Source organism: Hydra vulgaris, chromosome 15 (assembly GCF_038396675.1).
Source record: "Hydra vulgaris chromosome 15, alternate assembly HydraT2T_AEP".
NCBI lineage: Eukaryota > Metazoa > Cnidaria > Hydrozoa > Anthoathecata > Hydridae > Hydra > Hydra vulgaris.
The window spans coordinates 40159858-40175659 of record NC_088934.1 but is presented as its reverse complement, the minus strand read 5'-3'; the positions used below and the strand labels follow the sequence as shown (position 1 = coordinate 40175659).

General features: G+C 25.9%; 1 protein-coding gene and 1 long non-coding RNA gene across 2 annotated transcripts; one reads left to right on the top strand and one right to left on the bottom strand.

Annotated features, from left to right (window-relative positions):
- Nucleotides 1–2489: 2489 nt before the first annotated feature.
- On the top strand, nt 2490–5836 carry LOC136091951 (uncharacterized). The gene is made up of 3 exons (XM_065819671.1): nt 2490–2795; nt 5010–5569; nt 5647–5836. Exons 1-3 carry the CDS (start codon nt 2490–2492, stop codon nt 5834–5836), a joined length of 1056 nt encoding a protein of 351 aa, XP_065675743.1.
- Nucleotides 5837–6605: 769 nt separating this feature from the next.
- On the bottom strand, nt 6606–7828 carry LOC136091496 (uncharacterized). Its single transcript, XR_010644030.1, has 4 exons — nt 7536–7828; nt 7363–7427; nt 7187–7284; nt 6606–7019 (listed from the first exon to the last, which is right to left on the bottom strand). It is a non-coding gene; the product is annotated as an uncharacterized LOC136091496 (long non-coding RNA).
- Nucleotides 7829–15802: the final 7974 nt, after the last annotated feature.

Genomic DNA, 15802 nt, shown 5'->3' with positions numbered 1-15802 from the left:
GTATAGTGTTAACTTTATATGAACATTTGTAAAAAGATGATTTATGGAAGAAAAGGTTTATTGTTTGTATTTATGTATGCAAAAAACTTTTTATTTAAGTAAAAAGAAGAGTTAACTAAACACTTAGAGATATTAGTTTGTTTACGAGAAATTTTTAATTTTTTGTTGAAAGCAAGAAAACTGCATTATCTAGTACCTTTCGTTTTAATGTCATCTAAATAAGGTGTCCAGAATGAGGAGGAGTCAGGGAAAGGTAAAAGACTACAATCAGCCTGTGGAGACCAAAGGGCGCTTGATATACAAATGTATGATGTATGTCATCACCTAGATTCTTATATATATATATATATATATATATATATATATATATATATATATATATATATATATATATATATATATATATATATATATATACATATATATATATATATATATATATATATATATATATATATATATATATATATATATATAAATATATATACATATATATATATACATATATATATATATATATATATATATATATATATATATATATATATATATATATATATATATATATATATATATATATATATATATATATACACGTACCATCTAATTGAAAAAACATCGGGATATTTCGGAACCAACTTTGACCACCTCTAAAATGACCCCTTGAGCGGTCATGATCACTCCTAAAGATCAAATATTCCCAGATTTGAATTTCTTAACCGTAACTATCTATATTTAAACATAAAACATGTCCCATCTAATTTAAAAACAATTAAGACATCCTATGACCACCCCTCCGAAAGACGCGTGCCTACTGGGAAGAGACTATAGAGCGATACCGTATTTAAGATGTGGACGGGAAAATTGTAATGTAATAGTACTTATAAAGCGGTACTCATCATTAAGTCGCAAATTTGCATAACCATCAAATATTGAAAATCATTATCCCAGATTCCAATAAATTTCCGATAAGTTTCAAAGCTCGCAATTCTACTATTAAAAGCTAGTATCTTTTATATCAACACACTGTGTCACAAAGCAAAAATAGGATTTTACTTTAGGATTTTACTTGCATTTCTTAAAAATTTTTTCAACTAATTTAATATTTTTTTACAGAATTAAATAAATAGTTCCAAATTGAAAAAAGATTATTTAAAATTGTTTTAGTTTTGCTTTTTTAAGAAAAAGAAGTTCATTAGCTATTTTTAAATAGCTCATGAACTGCATTATACTTTCAATACATTATACTTATATATTTTCAACTTTATGAATTAATTAGAAACCAAGAAAAGTCAAAAAAAAGTTTTTGCAGTTTTTTCTTGTTTAATTTTGTCCGGAAAGATTAATGGATTGAATCAAGTTACTATAGAGGTAACCAGTTTTTTATTTGATGCAAATTTTATGCAACCAATTAACTTTTTGTAAGTAAAAAAATATTCTATTTACCTCTGTTATGAGAAACATCAATTTATTTTAACGTCTGTTAACTGTATAGAGAACCAACTCAGATTATTCTCCTAAATCTTTTGTTATTTATTGTAATAAAAAACAAAATGATATAATAAATAAACATGCTTCAATGTTCAATTAAGAAAACTATCGGTTTACAACACTTTAATACCGGTAAACTAAATTAGTCCGGAAAAAAAGAAAAAAAATCCGATTTTCTAAATAATTGAATTTTTTTTTTAAACATTCACAAAAATGATTATACGATAGCCTGTGTAAAAATTATTTCAAAATGCTCTCAATGGTTAACGGATTAATAACCTATTATTCTTTTTAGTAGAAGTGCAATGCTTAGTGCAACACAAGTGTTTAGTGCAACAGGTCCTTTTTAAATAACATTGTATATCAAGCCGTTCTACAATTTTTAATCCTCGCTATAGTATTAAAAAAAGATAATTTAAAGTTAATAAAATTTTATTAACTTCAAATTATACTTTAAATGCGATTTACAATATATATACATATATATATATATATATATATATATATATATATATATATATATATATATATATATATATATATATATATACATATATATATATATATATATATATATATATATATATATATATATATATATATATATATATATATATATATATATATATATATATATATATATATATATATATATATATATATATATATATATATATATATATGTACCTTCAGGACACAAAAAAAAGAGACTGGGTATGCAAAACTTTTGTTCGTATTTTTACAATTTTTGACGAGTCATACAATGACTTTTTTGTATTTCATGAAACCCATTGTTTGATTTATCAGGTACGTATATATTCATCAAAAAATCTATGTGTTCATTATTATTTCTGATTTACCAAAAAATATTTATTTTAGAAATGAAGTTGTCAGCGTAGACACTTGACTATCTTTTTAAATCGGGTCATAAAGACATAAAGTCTTTGATGAAATTAACTGTAATACCTGAGGCAACAGTTGCAAGATATTTAAATAAAATGAGGGAAGGAATGAGCTTGGAGAGAAAGAAAGGAAGTGGTAGACCAAGAAAGCTTAATTTAAAGGACCAACAACAATTGATTCAATTAGCTCGAAATGATGACACACAATCTGCCCGAGATATTCAAATCAAATTAAACAAAAAAGGCAGTCTCAAGGTTGTTCCCAGAACCATTACTCGTTATCTTGAACAAAGTGGGTACTTCAGTTTTGTTCCCAAAAATCAACCCCTATTGTCTCCTGTTCAACAAGAAAATACGGTAAAATGGTGCGAGGAACAACTAAGAACAAGATGGAATCAATGGGTATTTAGTGACAAGAGTTGTTTTGAGTTATTTCGAACTCGAGAAGGTCGATGGGCAAAGAAACGACCGAGAATTGAAATCAGTTTCTGAGTGGTTTACAGAACATAAATGGAAAGTTTCTTCTTGGCCCGCTAATTCACCGGATCTAAACCCCATTGAACATGTGTGGGGGTTAATGAAAAAAGCAGTAGAAAAGAAAAAAACAAATAATTTAGATGATTTAGAGGTTGCGATTCGAGAAGTTTGGAACAGACTTTCCTTGGATTATTTGAAGTCATTAATTGACAGTATGAACCGTTATGTTCAAAAACGCATAGAAATCCAAGGACACGTGACCGGATATTAATTAATATATTATTTTAAAAATTAAGCTTTACTCTTTATTTTCTATTAAATAATTTTATTATTCATTCATTATTTTGAAATTAAAACTTCAAAAACTTGGTCTCATTTTTTTTGTCCGCAAGGTGTATATATATATATATATATATATATATATATATATATATATATATATATATATATATATATATATATATATATATATATATATATATACATATATACACACTTAAATGTTATAAACTTATATAATTTAATAAGAAAACTTATTAAATAAAAGAAACAAAATGTCTTTTAATACAGCGTAAAGGTAACCTCATTCAATACTTTAAGATGTACCACGGCCTCAACAATGTCGAGCCCCAAAAAGTCAAAACATTCAAAACCATTTTTTAATATAAATGTTTTATTTACATAAGTTTATCAAATTATATGACTTTTATGTAAAGCGACCATTTTTTTGAAAACCCAAAGAAGTCTAAAAATTATTGAAATTAAAAAATATATAATTTCCGTTTCATTATATATGAAAATACACGGGGAAATGTTTCACACCAACACTTGTTTTAAAAATTCATTAATTATGGCCCACCCTAGTTTCATAATAAATTATATGTAAAAAAATTTGAATTAAAATAAGATACAATCGGGGAGAAACTTTCATATTTTACACATGATGGTTTTATGGTCTAATTAAGGTACTCCCGCTTAAACCAATTGATTTTTAAAAAGTTAAAAATTGCTAATGGCTTAAAGGCAGCTGGGATTTTTTAAATTTAATTTAAAAAACTTTATTTTCAGTTGATTGCTATAATAGTTTTAACATAAGTAAAACTATTTTAAATCAGCACATCCAACATAATAGACAGTACAAGCTCACATAAAAATCATCAAAGCAAAATAAATAAAGAACTAAAACTTTTAATTACAATTTGTTTAAATAACTTTTTAAAAACCTCTCTACTCTAACTAAACTAATTTAAATTAACGTTTAAAATAAAACGTGTTTTACTATCAGTGTGAACAAGGTATGATTTAAACCAACATATTTAACATTACACACTCACTTATTAAAAAAAAAAATTTTAGTTACCGTTTTTACAGAGAAATAAATAAAAAACAGAAATAATAATCTTGCAATCGTTTAATTAAATAAAAGTTAACTGCAACAAATTTTGACAAACACAACTTTTTGCATACCACTTATCGATATGTTTATTAAATACCCGAGGACTTATAAATAATTTTAAATTTATAAATAGTTTATTAAATACCTGAGGACTTATAGATAATAAATAACATCAAAACTTAATAATAATAATAAAAAATTAAAACTTTAAATTACAATTTGTTAAAATAAATTTTTAGAAACTACCAACTACTCTCATTAAAGTCTAACATAAAACAAAAACGCGTTTCAAAAAAAACAACCCACAAAAAAAACGCGTTTCAAAAAAATATTCCTAAAAAGTTACACCTAAACATCGGCGGATCTAGGGTGGGGCGAAGGGGCAGCCTCCCCGGGCGCCAGTTGACCATTAAAAGAAAAAAAAATTTTTTGAAGGATTTATTTTTGTTTTCACTGATATTTTTATTTTTTAAATAACTATTTAATTATATTTATTTCCTTGCTCTTATGAAGTTTTTAGCCATTTTTGATCCATTCATGAAAAAACATTTAGAATCAGTCAGCTCGAAATCTGGTTCTTTATCATAATTCTCTCATTGAATTCAAAATGAACTAATTAACCTGCTTGGTTCAAAAGTACGTAAATCTATAATACTTGATGAAAAAAATGCAAAATATTACAGCATCATTTTTGGTACCACTCCTGATTCATCACGTGTTAAACAAATGTCTTAAATTATTAGATAGTTGATATTGAAAGAGGCAAAGTCGCAGTGAAAGAAGCTTTTTTAGACTTCATTCAAATTCATGGTAAATCGGCTGAAGCGATTACAACGGAAATAACAAAAAAGCTTAATTTAGATGGATTGAATTTTCAAGACTGCAAGAGTCAATCCTGTGATAATCAAGCAACTATGGCAGGAGCTAATTCTGGAGTTCAAAAACGAACATTAGACTTGAATTCATTAGCAATATTTGTCCCTTGCAATAACCACTCTTTAAATTTGGTTGGAGTCCATGCTGCACATGTAAATAGTCAAGCTGTTACTTTTTTTGGCACATTGGAAAAGTTATTTGTTTTTTTCTCATCATCAACTCATAGATGGGAAGTTTTGAAGGAATATGTGAAAATAGCAGTAAAAAGCCATTCAGATACAAGATGGAGTTCAAAAGCAGTTGCAGTTACCTCCATATCAACTCAACTTAAGGAGGTGTTGGCAGCTTTGAAAAAGTTACGTGATTCTTCTGGAGAAACGCTTGACTCACGAGGTGATGCTGGACTTATTCTTTCTGCCATTCAAAGGTTTGAGTTTGTGGCTTTTTTGTACTTCTGATTTGAAATACTTTCTTCAATTGATCGAACTCAAAGTGCTTACAAAGTAAAGAAATTACTTTTAAGCAAGCCTTAATTCAATTAGGAGCTTTTACTGATGAAATTGAAAATTGGAGAAATGCATTATGCACCTCATTCATTACAAAAGCTGAGGAAATGTGCGAAAAATGGGATATTACCTTGGAACGTAGAATTCAAAAAAGGCGTATCATGTCAGGAGAAAAAAACCGAAACTGAAGTATTTTTTAGGCACAAAAAACAAACTGATGCTTAGAAAATTACGTTAACAATATTTAAAAAAAAAATCAAATCATGTTTTATAATACAAGATATATATATATATATATATATATATATATATATATATATATATATATATATATATATATATATAAGCTATCTTGCCCCGTTTTCCCTATATATATAAAATTATATATAAAAATTTGTAATATGTTTTACCTTAAAAGGTTGAAAATTATATCTAACTAAAGGTATATCGCATATCCGTCCCTAAAATTTTTTTTAGAGTGTAGTAGTATTTACTATTTTTTCATTAATATTTTAAAAGAAAGAAACTTTTCTTAAAAAATTCAATCATTTTTTGAGTCGTGGAAAAAAAAGGTTTTTATATACTAAAATGAATTTATTTAATTAATAACAATTACATATCATATTAATGAGAAAATAGTAATATATACTATTTTCTCAATAAAAAAAGAAATTATTAAAAAAAAAATTTTTTTTTTATTAAATTTGGCCTCAAATGAAAGACTTGAGGACGTCTATTCCAGACATCTATTTAAGACGTCCTAGAAACGTCTTTTCAGCCGTCCTAAGGACTTCTCGGCTGGTCTCATTAGAAAGACTTGAGGACGTCTTATTCAGATGTCCTATTTTTACTAAGACATTCTTTTAAAAGTTATATAAAAATGCAATGATTTACAATAGACACTTTAGATTTGATTTAATCTAGGCTAGGGAAGGTATAAAAAGAAATCAAAGTAAATAAAGTGTAATTTGATATATTTAAAATAAATTATTAATTTTACAAAAAAAAAGAATAATTTTTCAAACAAAGTTACACTTTCCAAATTAAAAACTAATATATTCTGTAGAGTATAATCGATAGTATATTATAAATAAAAGAAAATGACTGAAAAATGCAAAATAAATAAAAAATACAACAGTTGATTATAGTTAATTAAGCCATCATTGATCGATATCGATGTTAATGGATGTTCTTTTAAACCTAGCGGGCACAACACGCCCGATGGACGTCTTAAGGACGTCCTACGGACTTTTGACGTCCCACAGACATCTGTGCCCGCTGGGAATCGATCAAAAGAATGCCTAATTAATCTCCCAATAAGTTGCATGGGATCCATTTTGATTAAATTTTAATTTGACTTTAAAGCAGCATCTAATAAAAATAACAATACATAGTTCAATAAGATCATAAAATAAAATATACTTAAATAAATGTCATGTTCCATAGCCAAAGAAATTAAAAAAAAAATTTTTTTTTAATCAAAACATTGTTTTTTATTTTAAAAGTTAATTAAACATATAATAAGCTAATGAGAATACCAGTGATAGCAATACATAGACTTGTCAAATCTTTAAACTTTTTCTTCTTCTTTAGACCATTCATGCTGTATTCTGACAAAACAGTGTCTGTTGTCAGTCTACATATATAAAAAAGATGATAAATATCATACTGTCAAACATAAATGTTAAAATTCAAACTTATGCTAATTACTTACATGAGCAAAATATTTTTAATTGTATCAAGCGGATTTTTACTGCCAATTAATGATAACTGTTTTACCTACAAATAAACAATGTGAAAGAAACATTGAAAATGTCAATGAAAATTTAAAAAAAATATTGTAATAATATATAACATACAAACTATAAAGATTAAATTCATGCATACAAAAGTTATGTATTGGATATCTCCATTTGCAATTTTTCTTTTCAAAACATCAAGTTCATCTAAACTTTTATGTTATTTAAAACCTTTTTCTGGATCATTAGAGAACTGTGCAGTTCTATCTACCAACATGTTTTTTATTTCAGCTAGTTGGAACATAACTTTTCTCTGAAACTCTGAAAAGTAAAATACTTAAGTGAAGCCATATAAATAGTATACAAAGTAGTAAATAGTAATTTCTATATATGGTTGGAAAAAGGTAGATTTAAACTAAATAATGCAAAAAATCTCAAGTTTCATGCTTACCAATATATATATATATATATATATATATATATATATATATATATATATGTATATATATATATATATATATATATATATATATATATATATATATATATATATATACATATATATATAAATGTTGTATACTGATGGAAATACAACTCTAAAAGGAAAAGAAAATGTTTACTAGATCGCTTTGATTCCGGCAAATATTGGATTATGTATACTTGATGTCAGATACTGTTGCAGCGCTACACTTGTACTTTTTATGGTTTTATATTTTTGAATAATATGGCTGATAATTGCCAAAAGACATATTTTCATTTAAATTATTATGTATATATATATATATATATATATATATATATATATGTATATATATATATATATATATATATATATATATATGTATGCATCATGTATACATTATAATATAATGTATACATCACGTATATATAAATAATTATATATACAACTTACGATGGAACAATCATTAAATTAAATGAAACAATACAGGAACAAGACTTAGGTATCAACATAAGTAATAACCTGAATAATTATATATAGAACTCATGATGGAACAATCATCAAATTGAATGAAACAACATAGGAAGGAGACCTAGGTATTAACATAAGTAATAATCTAAAATGGAAAGACCACATCACAACGATAACTAAAGGACATTTAAATTCTGGTCAACTGACTCGTTTACTAAACTATGTCAACCTGAATTAGAATTTTGTGCACCAGTTTGGAATCCACATTTGAAAAATAAAATAAAAACTAAAAAAAGTTCAGAAAAAAGATACAAAGCTTGTACCAGGTTTAAATCAGAATTCATATGAAAACATTTATGTACATATATATATATGTATATATATAGTTAGATATATATATATCTGTATATATATATATATATATATATATATATATATGTATATATATATATATATATATATATATATATACACATACATACACACATATATATATATATACATACACACACATATATATATATATATATATATATATATATATATATATATATATATATATATATATATATATATATATATATATATATATATAGAATATATAGTCGACCACCCCACCCCCCACCCCTCTCTCTCTTGTTTTTATGATCGATTATGATAGAATACATTATACTGATTCAGAATCATACAAAAACATGGGTCTGAAAACTTGAGGAAAGTACTCAAATTTGATGTTCAAGTATAAAAAACCACATTTGAAACGCTAATATTCTACCATCTTTTTAAAAACATTTTAACACTGTTGTCAGAAATTAGGAAGTAATTTTTTTCAACTACGCAACCTGGTTTTTATTGTCAACTAAATTTAAATATACTTGAACAATAATTTACATTTTAAGATGCACATACATCCACTGACAAATAGGGATTGACACAATTAAATGTACATGGTTTGGGTCAGTGTTAGGGTAGGGTCAGAGATCAATCAGAAATGCATTTTGCATTAAAGCGTCAATAGAAACCAGGCTTTTTAAAGTTATTATTGGAAAGGAATTTAATCATAACGAGTATGAAAAAGATGATAAAATATTAGCGTTTTTAATGTGGTTTTTTCCATAATTACTATTTGATTTTTTGGCCAAAAATTAAATAATAATTATGGAAAAAACTAATGAATTAACAACAGAAAAACGTGCTCGGATTGTTATTCTACGTGAACAAGAATTGACCCTGACTTCTATTGCTGCAGGTTTTAATGTAGCACATTGCTGCATTATAAAAACATTAAACCGATATCAAACTGGTGATTTTATAAGCAAAGCTAGAACTGGACAACCATAGGTGACTACTCAAAGGGCAGATAACTGCATTCATTGTTAAGCAAAAGCACATTTGTTTGCCAGTGCTTCTGAAATTTCATCTTAGATATTCCCAAATGGTGTTGCACCAAGTGTTGTGACAATTAGAAGACGTTTGTGCAAACAGTTTAAATTAAATAGTCATGTTTCGACAAAAAAAAACCTCGTCTTTCTCAAAAAAATATTAGAGACCGTATTGCCTTCTGTCAAAAATACAAGCACTGATCAGCGGAAGATTATGTCATGGTTTTCATAAAAAGTTAGAGCCCACCTTGCCAACGATACAACCCCCAGTATTTGCTTTGTACTGTAAAACATTGCCCCGAAAACATGATATGGGGTGCCATTACAGCAAAAAGTGGTGGTTTATGGTTTATGCCTACTAAAACCATAATTAACAGCCATATTTATCTTCAAATACTAAAAAAAAAACTTAAATTTTTCATGAACATCACAAATACCCGCAATTTTCAGCATGATGGAACACCCTTTCACAGGGTCAAGCATCTAAGCAGTTGGTTACGTGAGAATGGGGTTAAGATCGTTGGCCCCAGGCCTGGTAACTCACCTGACCTCAATCTAATTCAAAACTGCTGGAACCATCTTTAAAACGAAGATTAGAAATTAAGACCCTCATCTTCAAATGGTTTACAAGAAAAAATTAGGCAGGTATGGACTCAACTTATGGCTCCTAAATATTTGAGAAAGTTCATTTACTTTATGCCTACCCGCTTAGCTAATTGTTTAAATACTAAAGGACATCAGTAAGTATTAACTTCAAGTATTCAATTCATAAAACATTTACTAATGTTTCAAATATATTATTTTTGTCAATTGTAATGGTTAATAATATATTTTGATAAAATAAATGAATAATTTAATAAAAATTGTGTTTTTTTATGCAATGTATCAAGCTTTTGATCGTGACTGTATATATATATATATATATATATATATATATATATATATATATATATATATATATATATATATATATATATATATATATATATATATATATATATATATATATATATATATATATATATATATATATGTATATGTATATATATATATATATATTATATATATACATATATATATATATATATATATATATATATATATATATATATATATATATATATATATATATATATATATATATATATATGTATATATATATATATATACATATATATATATATATATATATATATATATATATATATATATATATATATATATATATATATATATATGTATATATATTATATATATATATATATATATATATATATATATATATATATATATATATATATATATATATATATATATATATATATATATATATATATATATATATATATATATTAGGGATGCGTGAATTTCAATTTTACGTTAGCCGAAATATGCTTAAAAAAGTGTTTCCAAATTTTTCATGAAGCGTCAAAGTCATCCTCTGCCTTAACAATATTACTAAACTTGTTGATGGTTTAAGAATAGATATAGTTGTTTTTTATAATCTTCATATTTCAATTAATAATTTCAGTATAAAATACATTTAAGTATTTACAAATAAATAACATTTACGACAAGCTGAAAAAGTTGATCAAAAAGGAAAACAAAGTTATCATCGAAGTAAAAGTTTGTTCTCGACAATTTTTAAAACTTCAACAAGAAAAAGTATTTTTCTTTTAATACTGAAAATTTAAGGAAATTTTATAGATTGGAATATATGCTAAAATCGCTGGCAATTTTGGTAGTAGATTCACTTTTTCTGAAAAAAAGTAGTAGTAATTATGCCGTGAAATGTTTTGATTCTGATGTCACGTGACAATTGAACTAGTTTTTAATTGGACTTTTTTAAATCTGTATTGGTTTAGCAAAATAAATATTATTTATAATTAAAATATTTTATAGCATTGCAGTTCATATGAATTCAGAAAAAAGTTTTCCTGTTACGTTTTTTAAAACTGGGCTTGCAAAGCAGTATTTAATAGACAATTTTACATTTGTCCCAGATAATAATGAAAACAAATGCTACAATAGACATGTTTTGTTATTGTATATGCAACAATCCAAGTCGACTTTAAAAACTGCCAAAAGCATTTATAAAAATTTTGCTTTTTATCCAATTCATAGCCAGATATATAATTTGGTCAAGAAATACAAAAAAGTGTACAACCTTAAGTCATCTAACAAAAGAAAACTTGAAGAGTTATGCAAAATCGTTTTTAAAAGTAATGAGCCATCAACAGCGGCAAAAAGTAGTTTTTGTGAATCATCTAATTTACTTTTAGCACCTATTCAGGCAAAACTGCATGAACCTTCTACTTCTTTTGTGTATCAAAAACCAATTAAAGAACTGGGTTGTAACATTACTTCTAGAAATCAATTGTTAAAAAAGAGATTATTTTTTATGTATAAATATAATGCAAAAATGAAATCCGATCATAAAGATAAACTAACTAACCTAAAAGCAAGAATTAAAACAGATCCTTATGTAATTAAAAGATTAAATCAAACTATTAAAAGGAAAAACTTAACTATTTCAATTTTAAGGCAAAAATTAGCCGAAGTTTCAGCAAAAAGTTTGATACTAAAAGAAAATAAATGTTTAAAAAAACATATAAAGATAATAAAGCTTAAAAAGAAAGAAAAACAAAATGACTGGAGTTATACCAATTTGATTAAAGATAACCGGATAAAGGGTCTAGAACATGAAAATATGAACTTGCTATACGAATTGGATAAGTTAAAGGATTCTGCCAATGAACATTTGCCATTCAAAAAAGATAAAAAAACATTTACATGGCAGCTACGATTAATGATTTATGATGCCATTGTTAACCAGGTACCAACAAAAAGTATTCCAATTTTGTTTCCAAAAATTTTTAAACATTTAGGTATTGCACATATAGAAAATTTCCCACATCGTAGCACAGTTGAAGAGATGGTGCGTGAATTAGGTATAATCAGTGACCTTCATGCTGCTGAAGTTGCGATTTCTACAGCCAATCTTACCCTTGGGTTTGATGCAACGACCCAAGAAGGAGAACATATAAACTCTATTCATTTTACAACCAAAACACAGTGTCATGTTATAGCAATAGATCAGTTGTCAGGTGGTACTGCTCACGATTATCAAACTCATGTTGTATCTTCAATAGATCAACTTGCCTTTTTGTATTCTGATTTCCATAATTGTGACTATAAAAAGAGTCGCTCAAAAATTATTCAAAACATTACAAACTCTATGACTGACCGTGTTGCCACTAATCATGCAACTGTTCAGCTAATAAATTCTTCATGGGGAAAAGTTTTAAATGAACTTAATTGTCACTTACACCCTCTTGAAACAATATCCAGCTCTTGCAGGTCTGCATTAAAAATGATTGAAACACATAATGGAGTGCTGTTTGGGAAAGATTGTATCGCTGGTAATATAGTTTTACAATTGAATAAGATGCGATACAAAGATGGTAAAGGAGATCCTAAAGGTTTTAAAATCTTTTTAGATGAGATGAAACTTCCCAAAGAACTCATTCCCCGTTACAGAGGGAATAGATTGCATATTTTGTTTCATATATGTGGTATATTAATCCAGCACTACAACTTATTTATTAAATTTTTAAGTACCAGTACAGTTTCATGTGGAGGGCTACAAAGTAGTTTAAGAATAGACTTTATTAATGAAACAGCTAAAAAAGAAATGTGCGTCTTAGGGCTATTTGGAAAGACTTTGAAAACAGGACCATGGATGACATTATTTTATCAGTCAGCTACAGGAAGTTTAAGTCATATTGAAGGGATAAAATTGGTTGAAAATGTTTAAAAAAATTTTTATCATGTAAAAGACAACCCTATATTGTTATTTAGCACAAAAGATTTGTTCGGAAATATAATTAATAAATGATAAGATCTTTGAAGAAATTGCTTTGGTGTGCCCAAAAGACAAAGAAGTTGAACAAATGATTGTATCCTGTTTATCAACTATTATTGCTGTTTTAGAAAGACAGTATAAAAGATATTTTAATTTGGAGGTATCAGAACAACTTATAAAAGAGACGCAGACAGCCAGGCTTCATAATATTGATGCAGAAGAAGTCATGGGTATGTTCAGTGCTGCTAAACATCGTGCTCCTAACTCTACTTTATGTTTTTTGTCATCAAAATTAAGAGCAATAAAAAATAATGTAAGTGATTACATTGACCAAGTAGATAAAGATGAGAAAATGAAAGTTGTCTACTGGGCAATAAATAAAGCCAGAAAAAAGAGAGAGTTAAATAAAAAAAATATTTATGAAATAAAGCTTGAAATGATTGGTCGTAACATGTTGAAGAAGCAAAAAAAAGAGGATAAAAGTAGAAAAGCATTGGCTCTTCAAATTCAAAACCTTAGTTTGTCAGATATTTTAACAAAATTTCAAGAACTAAAGTCTAAGCAATTATCAGACCTTTCCGATATGCTATCAGATACAGTAGTTGGAGAAACATTTGCCATTTATGGTTTAATTCAGAAATGCAAGAAGCAGTTCTTTATTTTGGTAAACTTGAAAAAATGAAGGTAAAAAATGTTAAGCAAGTTTATGTTGTAGCATACTGGAAAGATAATGAATCCTATGATAATGATGCAGTGGATTATGACATTTCAAAATACGAACTTGCTGCTGATATAATCTATGGAGACCTCATGTTATCCTGAAAACTAAGCGTTGGTTAATATTTAAAAAAGGCTATTTTCATAGCCACATATCTTTTAAAAACATTATGCGGCTTTGAAGTTTTTGTAGTTTTAACTTTTATGAAATAAATGAATATAACTATTAGTTTGTGTTGACCCCTTTTTTTTTCATTTACTGCATTTCTTTTACTACATATTTTGTTTTACCTAAAAACATAAACTTTTGAAAATTATTTACTTACACCACCAACCTTAACTACCTACCACACACCAACCCTCCTACCACCTATATACACCCTTGAATATACCCACTAACCTTTGCTACCCAGAGACAATTGATTTTTTCTTTAACTTTCTATTGATCACTTATTTATCAACAAATAAATTTTGAATCTCATTGACTTATGTTGTTAATTACAAAAAACTCATCCACTTTTGGGTGGGTGTCAGAGGCACTAACCCCCCCCCCCGCGCGCCCCCGATCATTTGTATTTACTGCAACTACTAACAAAATGTTTCTTATTTTTTGCAGCTTTCAATTGATATCAAATTTATGTAAATCGAATCATTTTTACGGAAGTTATGATTAATTTAAGTTGATAATTACAAATTGCGGTCACAACATTATTCAACTTTCCCTATAAAAATTTTTGTGCCTAAAAAACTCATAACTTTCTTAAACGACATCAAAAAATAAAAAATTTGGTATCATTTTTTTAGTTATTAAAAACTACTTCTAATGATATCTTTGATTTTAATACCACAGAATTTTGATTTTTTTTTTACCACATACCTATATATATATATATATATATATATATATATATATATATATATATATATATATATATATATATATATATATATATATATATATATACACATATACATATTTATATATATATATATATATATATATATATATATATATACACATATACATATATATATATATATACACATATACATATATATATATATATATATATATGTATATATATATATATATATATATATATATATATATATATATATATATATATATATATATATATATATATATATATATATATATATATATATATATAGATAGATAGATAGATAGATAGATAGATAGATAGATAGATAACACAAATACACAAAATATCATTATTATTCTATAAAATACAAACGTCTTGTTGCAATTTTGATATCTTTTGTTAAAATTCCCTCACTTTACTAGCAACTTATTTACACTAAATAACTAAAGTCAATTTTCTTTTATTTAAAAATCGTATAGATTATAGAGTATAGAATACAGAAATTTGGAAAATGTCTTTAAACGATAAATAACCAACCAAAATCATCAAAATATCAAAATTATTAACCAAAACAGGCAGACATTTTTAATTAACCGAGTTTAGCGCATAATATTTTATGCGCTAAGTTTATATGTA